The sequence below is a fragment of the Panthera uncia genome, chromosome D1 (assembly GCF_023721935.1).
Source record: "Panthera uncia isolate 11264 chromosome D1, Puncia_PCG_1.0, whole genome shotgun sequence".
Lineage (NCBI taxonomy): Eukaryota > Metazoa > Chordata > Mammalia > Carnivora > Felidae > Panthera > Panthera uncia.
This window is the reverse complement of record NC_064808.1, coordinates 83,311,790-83,329,353: the sequence shown is the minus strand read 5'-3', so window position 1 is coordinate 83,329,353 and position 17,564 is coordinate 83,311,790. Positions and strand designations below refer to the sequence as shown.

The window sequence follows — 17,564 nt, the reverse complement described above, 5'->3', positions numbered from 1 at the left end:
CTAAATGAGCCCTTACATGAGGATTCTGGAAAACTTGACTCAATCACATCCACTTCCTGCATTCCTATCCTCACTTTTAAGACAGGCAGGAGAAATATAATTTAAGATGAAATTCCTCAATACAGACCTTGGGTGGGTTTTCCATGCCTACTTAGAAGTTAGGTCAAGATTTGGATCAATCTACAGCTTTCTGTCTGCTCTACTGCAAAGTCATTGAAGGAAAGGAAAGCTTGTTAAGAAATGAAAAGTGGATTTTTGTTGTGATTGCCCTGTTTTTTTCTTACACACACACACACACACACACACACACACACACACTAGTTGCCTGCCTCCACCAGTCATTTCAAACTATGGTTCCTATGACTATATTAGAAAGACAAAGAAGAAGAATGTAAAGAGTATGAGAGGTACCTGAGGCATATGGCCACAACCCTGGGAAACAGTGTAAGTTATGTTGAGACAGTGGTATGTCTTTTCCCACCCCTTCCTGTACCCTATTTCCTTTTCCTGAATTTTCTGGCACCGTTTCGCTCAGATTATTTATTACGAACAATCTTAGCTCCTGTGGATAACATATTGCCATTCATTTTCTCTTTGGGTGTTCTGTTGATCATTGAACATTTTTTAACAGGTTTTGATGAAGCTAAAGGTACCAACTTGCATCCTATTCTTAATGAGAAGAACCTAATTCCAGAGACTGCTAGGACTTGGGGAGCAGGAGATTTGTTTCAACATTAAATATTCTCAAGAGAAAGGAGCCCAGAAGTGACTAAATAATAGGAAATCATCTTGGCAGATGGGGCCACTTGCATCTAGAGATCATTTGATGTGTGGGGGAGGAGGAAAGAAACAGAGCTCAATTATGAGAACTGGTGAGCTTTGTTTGGGAGATGTTAGGGGATGCCATATAAAGTCACAAGATTTAAAAGAGTGGACTCTGTTTCCCAAGTGAAAGGAAGGGAAAGGAACTACATTTCCATCCTTGACTTTTTTTTGTGATTTTCTTGATAATTTCAGTGAAAGGAGCAATCATGTTGCTAATTTTACTCCAAGCATTTAAATTCTAATTAATATTATTTGATTCTCCTGTGTCCTGCCAAGGTGAAAGAAAAATGCTTTCTTACACCTTTTATACCCTCTTTCTCTCAAGAATTTGCATAAGAAGTGAAATCATGTTTGCATTTTTTGCATTTCAGTTGCTCTCACTATTCTATTCCACTTTCTATTCTAACCTCCTAACCTTCCCTCTCTCTGTTCACCTTGGCAAAGAGAGGAACACTTACAGGTTTCAGGCAGCTCTGCCTATCAGAGAACAGGGAATATGTTATGGGGGAGCAGGCAGCAGACCTGAGGAGTCTTGCAGAGCCGGTTGGCCTTGAGAGATCACTTTGTCTTGTACAGATGAGGAAACTGAGGTCCAGAGAGGTGAAATGGCTTGTCTACAATCACACATTTTATAGTCCTGGGTCTGGGGATAGAGGTTTGTCTCTGTGTCCAGCTTTGTTTTGATGATTCCATGAGATACGATTATATGTGAAAGGATTTTGCATGCTGTCATGCACAAGGAAAGCTTGAGCTCTTATTTGTCTGGTTAATTAATAAAATGCTCTTATGAAATATCTGCTGCATCCTTTCTCCTCATTTTGCAAGCTTTTGTGGAGCCTGCACCGTGGCTTGGTGACTTCTAGTTAGGGGGGCTCACCAGTGCTACCTGTACAGGCATGTCAGGCTCCTGGCAGCCTGGCATGAGTAACCATGGAGAACTGTTGAAAAGATTCCAGTATTTGGGTTGTGCCTGAGGCTAGCTATTGTCTCAAAGACACCTGGTTTAAGATAGATGCCTGCTGTAGTGTGACTTCACTTCAAGGAGCGGATATTTACTAACTTACAGTGATAATGGACTAGGTACCATGGTAGCACAACAGGCCTGGGGGAGTGTCAATATAATAAAGATAAATAAAATACATTGGCCCTGCTTTACAACTGCCATATGGCTTGAAAAATGATGTGGCAGAGGTAGGCAAGGTGCTGGGGAGCGTGGATGTTAGTGCAGATGTGGTATGGTGGAGGGAGTGTTGTAAAGGAAGGTGTGTGGGTGATGAGGTATGAAGGGATGTTCTAGGTGGAGGGGACAGTATGTGAAACTGGATGCCACGCTGAGGAATCTGCAAGAAAACCACAATCACCTGCTGTGATGTGGCTCCAGTTCAAGGTGGTGGGTCTAAATGAAGCCAGGGGCATCCTGGCATGTCATTCTGTAATATTGCAGCTTCATACCGAAGGCTTGGGAACCATTGAAGGGTTTTGAACAAATGAATCCAAAATTTTGCTAGAAAGAGGCAGAAAGAGGATTAGCTAGAAGGGTTACAGCAGGAGGCAAAAGGCCAATTAGGAGTGGGTGGTGCTACCTACCATCTGGGTGACTCCAGATTGGATCCCACCCCCAAGCAGCACCCTCTCTTCCTGGTCTTCCAAGGGTGGTCAATTTGAGTGAGATTAGACAATGATTTGATTTTGCTGTTGAAGGGTCAAGATCAGGGAGTACTTTATGCAGAGAAAGAACTAACTCTCCTACAGAGCTACCAGAATCCCTTCCTACAGAGATCAGTTAATAGAGAACACCACCAAAGGCACGGAGAGTTTCTGTAAAGGACTTGGATAATTATGTGCCCAGTGCCAGTTGAAGGAAATTACTGCAGAAGCAGCGGCCGAGGCAGCCCTGGCACTGAGAGGACTGAGTCCCTGGGGAAGTTTTTCACCTGAACCCCATCACTTCCCCTCCGTCTTTGCCTTCATCATCAGGGCTGTGCCTGACTATCTGCTAGCGTGTGCATGTGGGATGTGGGCCAGTGAAGGAGAATACTCCTCTCCTCTTCCTCCTCCTCTCCTTTCCTGCTTTGGTTCCCGGGGTGGGCATTCTGCTTTCAAGGTTAAAATTGGACCTAGTCTTCTGTGTGTGCCCCCTGTTTGTCATTCAGCTTCCTGTGCAGGTCCCCTACTTTCTTTCACTTAAGTAGGTATTCTCTTCTTTGTATCATAGGCTTCTAAAATATAGAGAGTAAGGAATATGCTTTGTCTTGAAGAGTGTGCACTGCATCTCCACAGACGTGGAAGCACTATAAGTAAATGTTTAATGCTGAGCATGGTGATGCAGACATGCATTTGGTTACGTGGGAAATATGAAGAGAGGGGGCGACTGTATTTTCACACAGAAGATTTGTAAACATTAACTCCTCCTTGTTCTTTAAGTTTATACTCTTCCTTAAATACCTGTTTTGACCCTCATGATAACCAGAAGAATTGAGTGGGCAAATTTTTCCCTGTGGACATAGGAAAACTGAGTCATACAAAGTCTAAGGACTCAGGCTTGTCGCAGCAGATTAGATAATAAAACAAGGACCCAGCTAGTTCTGCTCCATGGAAATCAGGCCAAAAGCTCTGGGCATGATTGCTGCTTCTCTTAAATATGAACATGCAAGCTGAGGTTATACCAGATAAAATATACTAATTCATGGCAGCTTCCAGATGGCAGAGATCTTGTTAAAATCTGAGTAACACCCAGTGTATTGTCAAGCTTTTAGAATATTCATTACAGAATCTCTCTTGGAATCCACTAACCCCCAAAATCACTATTTTTTTTTTTTTAATCTTGGTTTAAGGAATCAGGAGATGCAGATTCTCATCCCCAATCTTTCTTTCTTTCTTTCTTTCTTTCTTTCTTTCTTTCTTTCTTTCTTTCTTTCATGTTTATTTATTCTTGAGAGAGAGAGAGAGAGAGGAGTGGGGGAGGGGCAGGGAGACAGGGAGACAGAATTCAAAGCAGGCTCCAGGCTCTGAGCTATCAGCACAGAGCCTTGATGCAGGGCTGAAATTCACGAACCATGAGATCATGACCTGAGCTGAAGTCAGAGGCTTAACTGACTGAGCCACCCAGGCACCCCACCAATCATTCTTTAACTGAATAGCTGCATAGACCTAGGCTTATGAATGAAGTAACTGTATAGACTTAACTTCATTAGATGCTTACCTATAGGTTGGTAAACCATCTCGCAGGTCCCTCTGCATACCAAATATTAGTTTGTAAAGTTCTCAGCAAAGGCACCATTTTTGCAAGACTTTCCCTGACCCCTTAGACCAGTATAGATTCCATAACACCCATCTATTTTCTATATATCACCCTATACCATCCTCTCATAAGAGACTCATAATGTGCTTTTCTTTGCCTCTCTGCTGCATGAGCAGAATGTCTGTCCCTGTCTGTCTTGTTTGTCTCTGTATCGCATTAAGTGCTAACACAATGCATGGCACAGAGTAGGTGCTCAGTGAACACTTGTCAAATGAATGAATAATTCAATAAACCTATTCTTACCTCAGTTTATCCATATCTTTGGAGTAACAACTATAAGTGAGAGGCAAAGAATGAGAAAGAGAACGGTAAGCCTGATGATAGGATCCTTATGAGTGCAAAGGTTTTTATATGGGCTTGAGGAATGGATAAGAATCCTATTCTTAACAGATATCCTTTAACACAGTCCCTCCTGTCAGCCCTGTTTAACATGATCCTGTCCATAAGAGAACGTGTGTTCAGATATGTGGTGCATGAATAAGACCCAACATATTAGAGAAGGGAAAACCTTCTTTAGAAGGGGACACCTCAGGATTTACATGGCTTCTGGCAGTGGCTGGCTCCCCGCCTCCACTGTCTTCTTTCTCCTGCATTCCTCCCAAATGTGATTTTCATTATGCCATTCAGCTTCCCCAACCCCATAAAGAGAAGTTCAGTGCTACACATGAGAACATTCTAGGCCATCTACAAGCTGACTGCAGCCTTCTTGCATCCCCACAGAGCCCCCAATTTTATCAGACCAGACCCTAAGCATCTTACTCCATATCCACATTCCTATCTTATGACTCCATTTTCTTCTTATGGGGGATACTCTCTCACCTCTTCTCCTTTGATGTAGATGTATTTCCCATTCCGCATGAGCCCAGGGCTCACTCCCTCCATGAGATTGCCAGTGCACATGCTCTTCCCCTACCACCAAACACCTGAAATCCTCACCAGGTGTCTCTAGTACTTATACCTGCCTAGCTTGTATTCCCCTTGGTGGTAGTGTCCCTAGATGGTCCCCACTCCCAGTTGGCTCTTCTTGGCTGCAGGCTCTACTTGGCCCTGCCCCATCCCTCCCTGGAGCCCAGGATGCCCCTAATGCCTCCCACCCAGTGCCTGATTACAGAGCAGTCTGCACCCCTTTAGCAGCTTTTTGCAGCCTCTGAAGCATTGCCCTTTCCTTAAGAGTTTCTCCTTCTGATCACAAAACCTTTGTGAGAATTACAAATAGGGCTGTCTCACTTCTGGAGCCCCAGAAGCAGGCCCTGGAGATGGGAGTTTGTATTGAAGTGACTTATTAAGGAAGTACTCCCTGGAGAAACACAGAAAGAGTGGGGGAGTCAGGGCAGGTAAAGGCAAGAAGCCAAGTAGAGCTGCAATTTCAGTCAAATATCCACAAAGGTGGCTTCAGTCAGATCTGCAGTGAGACTCTGGCAAGTAGAGAGAGACGGCTATCCCACTCCTCCACAGTCAGCCCCTGCTGGCTGCCCTGAGGGGGTGCAAGCTCCCAGACTCCTCCGGCTCTGTGAGTGAGCACACAGGGGCTCCACAGCCTAAAGGCAGACCTGCAAAGAAAGACCCAGATGTGGGCTGCTCAAAGCAGAAGCACATAGAAACTTGGGAGAGGCACAGAGATGATATGATAAAAGCGACTCAAGGGAGGTGGGCCGAACACTGGCTAACTGCCATGTCCTGCCCAAGTAGGGACATTATAGAGAATGCAAGACCCAGAGACCCAGACGCTGCTCATTGCCTCCCTGCCCCACGATTCTCTGGCTGCATGCTTCAGATCCTCATGGCACACTTGCACAACTCTGCTCTGGAGACCTGGTCTAACAGGAACTGGGAGACCCCTTACCTCCAGGAATTAAGGCAGAATGATAGGTGTGTACTTCCCTTAGGTGAACACACTTCGGAGACATTTTTCTAGGCATTTCCTTCTGGCCTAGGAAAGGTACTTTTAAGGCTTCCCACAGTCCTTGGTACATGAGAATGACTGAATTGGCTAAGGGTGCCCCTTGGCGCCTTTTCTCTGCACCCTGGCAGCCCCCTCTGAGCTCCTCCCTGTAGCCAGATTCTGTTATCTGAGGAAGAAGGCAAGAGGGAGGGGTGGGGCTGACGCTGGTCCGGGGACACCTTTAACAACACATCAGTGTAAGAGATTAGCACTCTACTCAGAGGGAGTGCCTCTAACAACCAACTGTCACAGAAGGATGAAGAAATCTGACAGGAAATATGCAAACAGTGAGGTCTTCCACTGGGATATTGAGGATTCCGAGAGGCAGCAGCCCCCCCCAAGGCTGATCCTTCCCCCGGGAGCTTTTGTCTTTCTGGGGGATATGTCCTGCCCCCCCCCAAAGTATCACATCTCATAGATTAACTCTCTGGAGAGGTCCAATTAGCTCCTCTCCACTTAATTATTTTTACATTTCCTTGTAGTGAACACTGGTTTTCTGGACCCTGGGGATACTTTCTCTTCACAGGCCAGCAGAGGATGCACAAGTAGAGAAGGAGCCTTGCAGCTGCTCTGGCATGTACCTCCGCATTGGTTCCGTTCTTCTGTTCCAGCTTGGTCTCAGCTCCCAAGTGGTGGAAATGGAGCTTCATAACCTGGGAGGAAGCCAGCCTGCTTATCACTGGCCCTGATTCCCATGGGGGCCCTGAGCAGTAATTTGAGACACAGTGGCATCACCAAGAGGGGAAATAATGTGTGGCCAAGGTCACGTAGTAAGAAAGTAAAGAAAGCCCCTCCAACCCAGGAGCTCTTTTTGTCATGCTACATCTCATTGGCCTGTTCTTCCTTCTGGTGCACCATGGGAGTTTAAGATAGCAGACTATCTCTTCCACCGTAGAGGAGGAAAAGCTATGGCCTCGTTCTGGATTGCTTTCATTCTGACTCCTTCTTCCCTGACACAGGGTCATATGTGTACACAGTCTCCATGGTGAGAACCAGGTAGAAACACAGCCTGGTCTGCTAACTAGTCAGAACTGCCTGGGTGTCAGGCATGCTCATTGGTGGGAAGGAAAATGTCAGCTGTGATTGGTCTAGGATGTGGTTTTGGCCTCCTAGGCCACAAGTTCTTCCCATCCTGGGCATATTTAAGTTCTAACTATAGCAATTTTCACCAGTTATGGGAGAGGCACTAGAGACAGGATCCAGGCCTGGGGAAGGATTTAGAGTTGTCTCAAGAAGGAATTAGAGTTGGAACTAGTCCCAGATATGAAGCCGCACTGACTTCACCTGAGGCTGACTCCTAGGCACAAGGCCAGCGAGGCTGGTACATCTTTCTTAGCCACTCGAGGACCTGAGCCAGTGAGGAGGTGGGTACTTCCAGACCCTTTTTCCTGCATGGCACCAAAGGTCTAATATGTGCCATCCATCTCAGTTCACCTGAGTGAGTCCTGGCTTTCCCAGTGTCATTGTAAAAAGATATCTAGACTGGATAATAATTAGAAGTGTGCTTTCTACTTACACCTGCCAGTCTGGGCCCAGCTTCTCCAGGATGAAGCCCCATCTTGAATGCGGCTTTCCATGGAGTGGCTGATGAGGACCAGGATGGGAGACAAAGAAAAGGAGAAAAACAGATTGCAGACGGATTCATTTGCTGGAATTGGATTTCTTCTTCCCAGCCCTTTCCATGCCAGGAAGGACCACCCATTGGAAGACAGAGACAAGCTCAAGTTTGCTGCCTTTTCTAGCCATTGATAATTTTTTGAGTTAGCCACTGCAAAGTTCTTCAGTTTGATTCTCTGGTTCCTCTTGACTTCAGGATACAAAACAAAACAAAACAAAACACCCAAAATCTTTCACATAGTGTAGTGCACAATCAACCTGCAAAAGTCAGGGTTCCTGCAGGGGAAAAAAAAAAAAAAGATGGCATACTCAAATAGAGTAATTTGAGGAGAGTTTAATAAAGTGGATATTTACAGAGGTGGAGCCAAAGTGTAGGAAAACTACAGGGATAGTCAAGACCATAGGGCTAGTACAAGAGGGGATCATTAACACCTACAAGGCTGAGGGAATTAAGGAGGAGGTCATAGCTCCCACCAGAGAGAGGGGGCTGTGTGGAGAGGTCCACTGGCTAGGATCAATCATCTTTGACCGAGGGAATTGACAGCCTGTGACAGCCCGTCTCCTACCCCCCACACCCCATCTCCTGCCAATGCTTCCCATCAGCCAAAACCCAATGGGAAGCCGGAGGAAATATCAGTCTGTGGTTGATCTAGGTGACACAGAAATAGCAGTGCACTCACTCAGTGCACTCATCCCCTTTAACCCATCCTGTCTAAATTTCCAAACTTCTACAAATATATGAGGATTAAAAAAAATGTTTATTTATTTATTTTTAGAAAGAGAGAATAAGTGTGAGAGGGTCAGAGAGAGAGAGAGAGGGAGAGAGATAAATTCCCAAGCAGTCTCCCTGATGACAGCATGGAGCCTGACCCCACAAACCGTGAGGTCATGACCTGAGCTGAAATCAGGAGTAGGATGCTTAACCAACTGAACCACCTAGGCACCCCTACATGCCAAGAGTTTTTTTACAGCTTCACTGTACTTTGCTCATTCTCTTCCTGCTGCCTGAAAGACTATGCTTGCCCTCTTCTAATGAGCACCTCCTTCTAACCTTAATGGCCACCCCAACTCTCACAAGATCCAAATTGCCCTGAAAGTAACCAAGGGATGTGTGGAGATCAGTCATAGGGGATTAAACATTTTTGCAAATGATAGGCAGTGGGGACACAAAATCATATTTAAAATTGGCCTTGATAGGGGATAGGAATTTGTTTACCACACAGTGAAGAAGGGCATTCTAAAAACAGTGGGTTACTGAATCCTACAAGTGAATAGAACACTCAGGTAACAGTGAGAAGTAGTCCAAATACCAGACACACATCTTGCCTAAAGCAGTGGGAAATTAGGTGAGGCTTTGCAGGAGATCATTCACTGGACCCCAAGGTCAAATGGCAGATAAAGTCCAGAGTGAATCTCCACTGAACTTTTCCCTCAGCACTTCTGGGTTCTCTCCCTTAGGAAATGTTGGTTTCCACCAAGGAGTTCAAGAGACCCTCCTCTAGGTTTAGACAATTTTGTATATGTTAGGGAAAGGAATGGTAATAATAATAATAATAACCTTTTGGATGCCTGACTTTGGTCACCTATGGAAAAAAAAAACTCCATTGATTTCTTCTGTGGTTGTATGACATGATCAAGATGACTCATAGCCCACAGTGTTGCATGCATATGACAGTTATCAAGTAAGGAAGTGGGTTGTGGGAGCAATGGCTTACAAATGTGATGTGACCAGATAAGCAGTTCCAAGCCTTCTTCAATATTTGAGTTTGCACTGGGTTTTTATCACTAGAACAAATCAAAATCTTGTGCCATTCATTTCAGACAAGTCATGGCCCACCTCACTCAGCAGTTTGTTTTGAGGTGATGCTACTTTTGACTTAGGTGGATAGGGGTGCTTATGTGGAACACTTCTTGGAGGTCTACAAAGCCAAGCCTTCTGGATTCATCTTCAAGACATTAGTGAAATGGAAGGGCCTCCACTGCATCGAGGGTGGTGTCTGCATTTTGCATTATAAATTCATTATAAATGATGGGCAGAGTAGTTATCCTCACAACCTGGGCCTTTCCTGGACACAGTCTCCATGATCTTTTACTTCTGAAGAGATTGTGATAGATGAGTGATCTTAAACAAAAATTAATCAGTCAACAGATATTTATTGAATGCTTACTAGGGTACATGAGAAAAATAAGGCATGGCCGTTGCTTTCAAGAACTTACCTTTTAATCAGTGTTGCAACATTACATGGAAGACGAGAAAGCAGTGTGTATAACATTGTATAATCACATTGTTTGTTGAGTTTCTAAGTGCAAAGGAATGCATTTAGATGCATGGGTCCATTTAATCTTTTCATTAACCCCATGCAGGAGGAAATGTTATTTCCATTGCAGATGAGTGAAATGAAACTTACTGAGACTTGGCAAGCACAGAGCCGGGACTATGATTTCTGCAGTCTGACTTCACAGCCTGTTCTCATGGCTCTTCCCACCCACCCTCAGACCATAGCTACCCTCCAGCAGTGTGGGATCCCAGGGTAGCATGTGCAAGCTAGAATTCATCCCTGGTCCTTCTCCTAGGACTTCTCTCTCTACCCAGGAATGGGCAGTGTTGTCATTTTATAACTAAGAAAGATGTTATAGCCCATATCTGTTTTTCTTTTCAGTGTTAAACAAAAAACAGTAGTAATTGAGGGATTCAAGTCCTGTGTAAATGGAGTGTTAAGTTCAGTGTTTTTGTCTCTGTATAGCCCAAGATAATTTTATAAATATCAACCTGAACTTAGACTCCAGTAGAGTCAAAATGAGCAACCCTACTAAGGAAGTCTTCTCCTACAATAAAAGGCTAAGGTACCAGTGATGTCTGAATTTTCATCAGGTTGGTGATAAAGCATCTTGCTTTGCCTGTTGGTTTTCCCCCAGGAACAGATCTGGAAGACACACATGCAAACTCCATGAGGCTGGGTGTCGGTATTTCTCAGCTGTCCACATTGTAATGATTCTCTGTGAAGCTTGTAGTTAGGGGTGGGGCACAAGCCAAAAGCTCAGAGGAACCAAACTTAGGGGCAGCTGGAGCATTTCTGTGCAATAAGAGGAGATTGTGACCAGGTGCTGTGAAGGGCGGAAGCTCTTATTTCACTGTAGTCTCAAGCGTTGCTTAAGATGTGTTGCTTTTCAAAAGCAGTTAAAGGGCCATTTGATAGAAGGAATGGTTGGATTACCCACTGTCTGGATCCATTATAGTCCTCAGATCTTCAGGCGGGTGTGTTTAAGAAGGGCCAAGCTTGGATTTTTCTCTCTTTCTGCAATAATCCTTCTCTTTATTTCAGTGCTCTCTTTCTCCTTAGAAGATTCCAAGAAGATACTTTTGCTCTATTTTTCTTAAAATTTCTAGACATACACTCTCTGTCTGCCTTTCTCTTTCTCATTTCCTTTCAGATCCTAAAGTAGCTTGAGACCCTGAATCCACACTCTTATGATTCTATCTCTGCAGCCCCTCATCCTGGGCTTGCTTAATCATTGTTTGCTGTTACTCTATGTATAAATGCAGCAAGTGTAATAAAGCCACTATTCATCAGCAAGAGATTAAGGACATAGAGGGCTGTATTTTTGGAGCTTTGGCACAATTGTTGCAACTACAGAAAATGACAGGTATGACAGCTTTCCCTGCTATACACTGTGCTCAGGTGCAAGGTACAGCATAGGCATGTATGTCTGATCTTCTACTCAACTATATGTGAACATTTTCATCATCAAAGAAAATACATTCCCAATCCATGCAGGCCACACACCCTGGATTTTCTGTATTCAAAAATATCAGGTCTGCTCTTTTTATAAAGAAATTTCTCCAAGGAAAGGAGTAGGGTGCAGATAGACACATAGACTGTGAAGGACACTGGCTCATCAGTGAAATAATAAACAAACATCTTTCCCAGGCTCTGTCTGTCTGTTTGGATCCTGCCAGGATATCTCATAGGTCAGGCCATGGGCTGTCTGTAGGAAACCAGGAGGTTCACAGGCCTGGTAGGAAAGGAAGGCCATTCACACAAACACTGAATGCTGATGGCCACTGGCCAGAGGGCTGGGAGATGGAAATAAGTGATGGCAGCATTAAAGCTAGAAGACTGGAGATTTCAGAATTGAGAGATAGATGTTTGAAGGTGGGGAATTGGGAGTTCCAGGGATCCATTCAGAAGGCTTAGGTCTATAGATGTTGTTTCTCTTCGTATGTCTGCCAGGATGGTGGAAAGGATGCTCAGGTTGGGAGCTTAGCATATCTCAAGAATGCAGGAAGAAAGGAGAGAGTCTATCAAGGTTTAGGCAGGGTACTTTCAACTCTTTCTGTCTCTGCATCTCCCTTCCTGGCCTGTCTTATCCTGACCTGTGACCATTTCCTGATAACAAGTGGTCGTTGCCATCTGTACTTGCCTGGATTAGGGAGAGTTGAGTTTGAAGCCTTCCCTACCTTTAATCATACGGTTAATTACCTTCCTGAAGGACATGAAATATCGTGATGTGTTTGAAAAGTCTTTTGTAGATCTTTGTAAAGGACCATCTCTGCAAAAAGGGAACCAGTTGATGGAATTTTCCACCCCAGTCTTCTACCAAACCCCCCCAACCAGAGCATTCTGACTGAGGGAGCAATTATGCTTGCTTTTCTTTTTTTTTTTTTTTTTAACCTGGGAGAATTGTCTCCTCTGCATTGTTGTGAAAATTCGATAAATGAGACGGATAGATGGGGACAGGTATGAGGAGGTGACTGTAGTTGGCTGCCAAGTTACCTTTGTGATCCATCTCTGCAGAAGCCAGCATTAATGCCGTGGAGACTCAGCAAGACTGATATCCAGCAGTGACAGTTTGGACATCTAAACATGACCTTGGATGTGCCCAAAACCACAGCTGAAGCTATGCCAGCTTTTCAGTGTAGTATATCACAGGGGCCGCATAACCGTGCTGGAAATTGGCTGTGTTCAGAGCATTAGTGTATCTGCAAATGAACATCTTTGGCCCTGTACGCACAGTGCGGTGTAGTGAGACTGCTTCGTTTCAGTCAATTTCCAATAATTAGACACTCACAGGAAGCCCACGACTGTCCTCTAGGATTCATCTCAGAGAGGCTGTGAGATGCCCCATTGCGGGCATCAAAAACAATTATTCAAGCTGTGCAGAGGTTGCTGATCAGAATTTCCTGCACCACGGCTGACCATTCACCTGGTGTCTGGTCAAATTTTAGTTGCTAGAGGAGAAACTAACTAGGACTCTGCTTTTGGCTTTCCAGAGCAGATTGGTTGCAAGGAAGTTCTCTCCTTTAAAGTAATGGAAAACTGTTTCAAACAAGGGTCATTTCCTAGTGCCTACTCACTCTGCAGCTCTCATTTCACCAGAAACCAGATGTCTAAATTAATGGCTTTCAAAAATGTGGTCTCCAGACCAGGGAGGGGCCCAGCAATCTGTATTTTATCAGGGTTTGCTGCTGATTCTATTGCACATTGAATTTAAATGTTATATAGGGCATATATATATATATATATATATATATATGCTTATGAGGGCTTATGAGGACATTCAAGAACACCAAATTTGAAAACAAATAAAACTAGGTCTGAATTCTGGGTCTGAAGCTTAATACCACTGTTATTCTACTAAATTACTAAATTCAGGTATTTTTTTTTCAATCTGGATATTTTTTAACTCAATTTAACTCCATTTGTAAACTGGAATTAATAAGTGAATCTACCAGGTTTTTGAGATGATAAAGTAATCTATATAATAGGCTTCCATAGCACCGAGTATACAATAATATGTGTTCAGTAAATATTAGCCATGAATATGAAAGTCTATTTCTCTGCTTTGGATCCAAGCAAAATGTAGAGCAAGGACCACTCTTAAGGTAATTAAGACACATAACATCCCAGGTGTATTACTAGTAAAGTATCCTGTGGAGTGTGTTGTTCTTCAGGGATTTCAAAACACTGTGGTTCCAAATCCGCATTTCAAGGGAGGCAACCTGAGAGGAAGAACATCAGGAATGTCTGCAGGGAACCTAAGGGAGGGGATGGCATCAGGCACTTCCTTGTTGGCCATGCTTCTCCACCTCTCATTTGCTCTCAGAGTATTCTAGGTATTGTCATCAAAGCCAAAGGAAGTGTTGAAGTGCATTCTAGACCAGCCCAAACTTCACATGTGTTATCTTACTAAAATGCACATTCTCATTAGTTGCATCTGAGGGAGGGGCAAAGTCTCTGCATTTCTACCAAGCTCCCAAGGGATGATGATCTGCTGGGTTTCTGACCACACTTTCACATAGTGAGGTGCTTAGCTGAGTGCTTCCCCAACCCTAGTGTACATATGTTTCACCACTAGATATATTCAACTTAAGAAATGCTCTAGAGCCATCAGCATTGGCATTATTTGGGAGACTACTAAAAGTTCAGAACTAAAAGTTCAGGAACCGCCCACCTCCAGGCCTACCAAATCAGAATGTACGTTTTAATAAGATCCCAAGAAGCGTCATAAGCACAATAAAGTCTGAGATCAACTTAGGGTATGTATTTATTCACACATAGCCCTGCATTCAGAAGGACCCTGCATATGGTTAAATTCTCTGTTCTCAGTTTCTTCAAATTCTTAATAATTCTTGAACAAAGAGCTCTGTGTTTTCATTTTGTACGAAGCCCCCCAAATTATGTAGCTAGTCCTGGACACATGGCTCCATACCAGTGTTTTTCAAACTTTGGTAGGGATATTACCCAACTGGAATGTTGTTAGAATTCTTATTTCTGGATACCCAAAGCCTGAATCAGTAGGATAGGAGGTGAGACTAAAAACCTGGAACAAATCCCTCATGCAATTCTGATGCAAGTGACCCATGTCCAATTCCAGAAATATTCCCTTGATCTTCCCTGGTAGGTAAGATCTTCCATCATTTACAACCTGCATTGTCTAGAAAACACAATGAACAACATAGAACTTGCCGGACACCAGAGCAAAGGTGTTTCTAGTTGAGCAGCTTTCCCCACAGGCACTTTCAGCAAGGCTCCCCACCTGTGCCTGAGTGGCCCTGCAATGATCCTGTGACATTTACACAAGTACAAGCAGAAAGGATGCACGGTACAGGATATCTCATCTTGAGAGGACCACCCGGGGAAGCTGGTGTGCTCAGTGGCAATTCTTAGTTTTTTTTGAGAATTCAGCGGAAGCAATCATCCTTCCCCACTGAACTCTCCCTTCCCTTGAACATTCTGAGGAGACCACGGGACCAGGAATTAGATGACCTGGCTGAGAGGTTTGTCACTTCCTAGCTCTCTAACCTGGGCAAGTCACCAGACCCTTCCAAATAGTGGAGTCCTGATCTTTAAAGTAGACAATGGGTAAGATCATCTACTTCACAAATTTGCTGCAAGAATCAAAAGAGACAGTGTGGATGTAAAAGCTTTTTGTACACTGCAAAGGAATATATAAATTTGAGGCATCATTATACATACTGAGCTACATTGCTATTTCCAGCATTATAGTTAGGATCAGGACACTATTTGTGAATTTTGCCCAAGGCCATAGAACATACTTGGTGTATTGAGAGAAGGAAATGAATACAGACAGAGAGATGTGATTAGGACTTGGCGAGAGAAGCTGGAAAATTTGAAAGTGTAAGGAAAGGGAAGGGAGCTTCCACAATTTGGGGACTCCAGATGCAAAAATAAAAAAGACAAAATCTATTTTTACATGTGCAAACAGTTTTGAGATTTTAGAAAATGTCTTTAGTCTCACAGTAATTGAACATTTCTGCCCCTGGGTATAATGAAGATGAATAGCAATGGTGGTGGTCCATATTTAGTTTTGACTTCAGAAGCCTTCTGTTAGAATTCACTATTCTGAGATAATGTTTAGGAGTCAAAATCTAGGTCTCTGATCTGGCATATATTATCTGTGTGACTTGGGAGAAATATTTAGTTTCTTTGTTCTTCCATTCCTTTTACCAACAGAACCTTGCTCATAGGGTTGTTATAAATATTGGATGACTTAGTACTCCCCAGATGCCTACATCATGGGAATCCTTAAGCAAAGGGCGAGCTATGGTGCTCAAAGGGCCTAGCCACTCTGGGTGTGGAAGATGCCTCCAGTTGTAACTATTGAATAGTAATGACTATTGAAGTAGGCTTGTGCTTAGGTGGTTTAAGAAGCACTGGGCTGTTCAAGGCCCAGAAATCTCAGATAGTGTTCTGAGACAATAATCTTATAAGACTTCTGTTTCCCCGTCCCAGAAAATGCCAACCATGACAAATCAAGCAAGATATGCGTATGTGACGGTTCCCATTTCTCTCTGATCCCTGGACTTAACCGTCTGGTCTTCCCTCCAGGTGCACAATTGACAACCGGGTCACCCGGGTGGCCTGGCTAAACCGCAGCACCATCCTCTACGCTGGGAATGACAAGTGGTGCCTGGACCCACGTGTGGTCCTCCTGAGCAACACCCAAACCCAGTACAGCATCGAGATCCAGAACGTGGATGTGTATGACGAGGGCCCATACACGTGCTCTGTGCAGACGGACAACCACCCAAAGACCTCAAGGGTCCACCTCATTGTGCAAGGTAGGCGTCGCTTGGCTGGATGGTCTGGATGGATGGCTGGGAGAGCCTGTGTTGAACACTTTTTCTGTGATCTCCAGCAGAGATACATTCAGTTTGTTCCATCTGGCCAGGACAACAGGACAATTAACTGTCAGTTTGTGGTTAGAAGCTGAATTTTGAAGTAAGTTTTAGTGTTGAATAGGACTAGGATTTTTTTGTTTTTGTTTTTGTTCCAATAATATATCTTCTCAGAAAATTATCTTCTAATTATTGCTTTCCTTGGCTTTTTTTCTTCCCTTAAGTTTTTTTTTTTTTTTTTTTAGGTTCCATCCAGTTCTAGGCCTGCTTTATTTTAAGACCAGTGTTTTAGCTCTTCTGGCACTTCACACGTGCCATACCCTGGAGCAGCCTTCAAGAAAGCAGAGTCCATCACCCACACTCTGAATGCCCACCTGAGACGTGTCCTTCACAGCCACCTCCATTGTCTCCAGCTTGCCTGTGTCTCTCATCTCCCAGCCCTGGGTTTCTGATGCCACATCTCCCTTTTAATAACCTGCATCTGATTCACTGTGTTTGGTGGCACCCCAAGTTCCTGCCCCCAGATTTTTAGGCCTATGTCAATGTTCTGGTTTTGCATCTCTCTTGGTTCTGCTCTGGATGAGTTTTTCAGGCCCTGGGAATGATGCCTACCTATTCCCCATGAAGCAGAACTGACCCTGGGGCATTCACATGACACTTTACCATGGTGGGCAGCTCTTAATTAGGGAGTAAGAGCTCAGAACCAGACTTGGCCTCTTTATGGCTGTGAGACTCAGATCAAGTTACTAACTGGGCTTCAGGCTTTCCTTCTGTAAAATGGAATCAATGTTGTGAGCAGCTTGCTGAGGACTACACTTTACGTAACACTTAGAAACAGGTTTACAGTGCTGTTGAAGTGTTAGCTATTAATATATTTTTATTAAAAATATTTTTAATATATTTTTGAAGAGAGAGAGAGAGAGAGAACAAGTGGGAGATAGTGGAGACAGAGGGAGATACAGAATCCAAAGCAGGCTTCAGGCTCCGAGCTGTCAGCATAGATCCCGACCTGGGGCTTGAACCCATGAACCATGAGATCATGACCTGAGCTGAAGTCAGACACTAACCAACTGAGCTACCCAGGTGCCCCATCATTAATATATCTTTAAATACTGATATTGCATTTTAGCTTTTTAAAATTCTTTTACAGTGGGCCAAATTCCTCATTCTATGATCTCAGAAGCTTAAGCCCTGAGCAGTGTAGCCTGGCCCTTCTTTTTTGTTTTTTTTTTTTTTTT

General features: G+C 43.9%; 1 protein-coding gene across 2 annotated transcripts in view; it reads left to right on the top strand.

Moving 5' to 3' along the window:
- The window catches only part of NTM (neurotrimin), a 399,599-nt gene that overhangs the window by 213,568 nt on the left and 168,467 nt on the right, over positions 1-17,564 (top strand). For both annotated transcript variants that reach the window (XM_049654183.1, XM_049654174.1), the window contains exon 2: positions 16,037-16,269. In XM_049654183.1, coding sequence (XP_049510140.1) covers positions 16,037-16,269 — 233 coding nt within the window. The remainder of the gene's footprint in view (positions 1-16,036; positions 16,270-17,564) is intronic.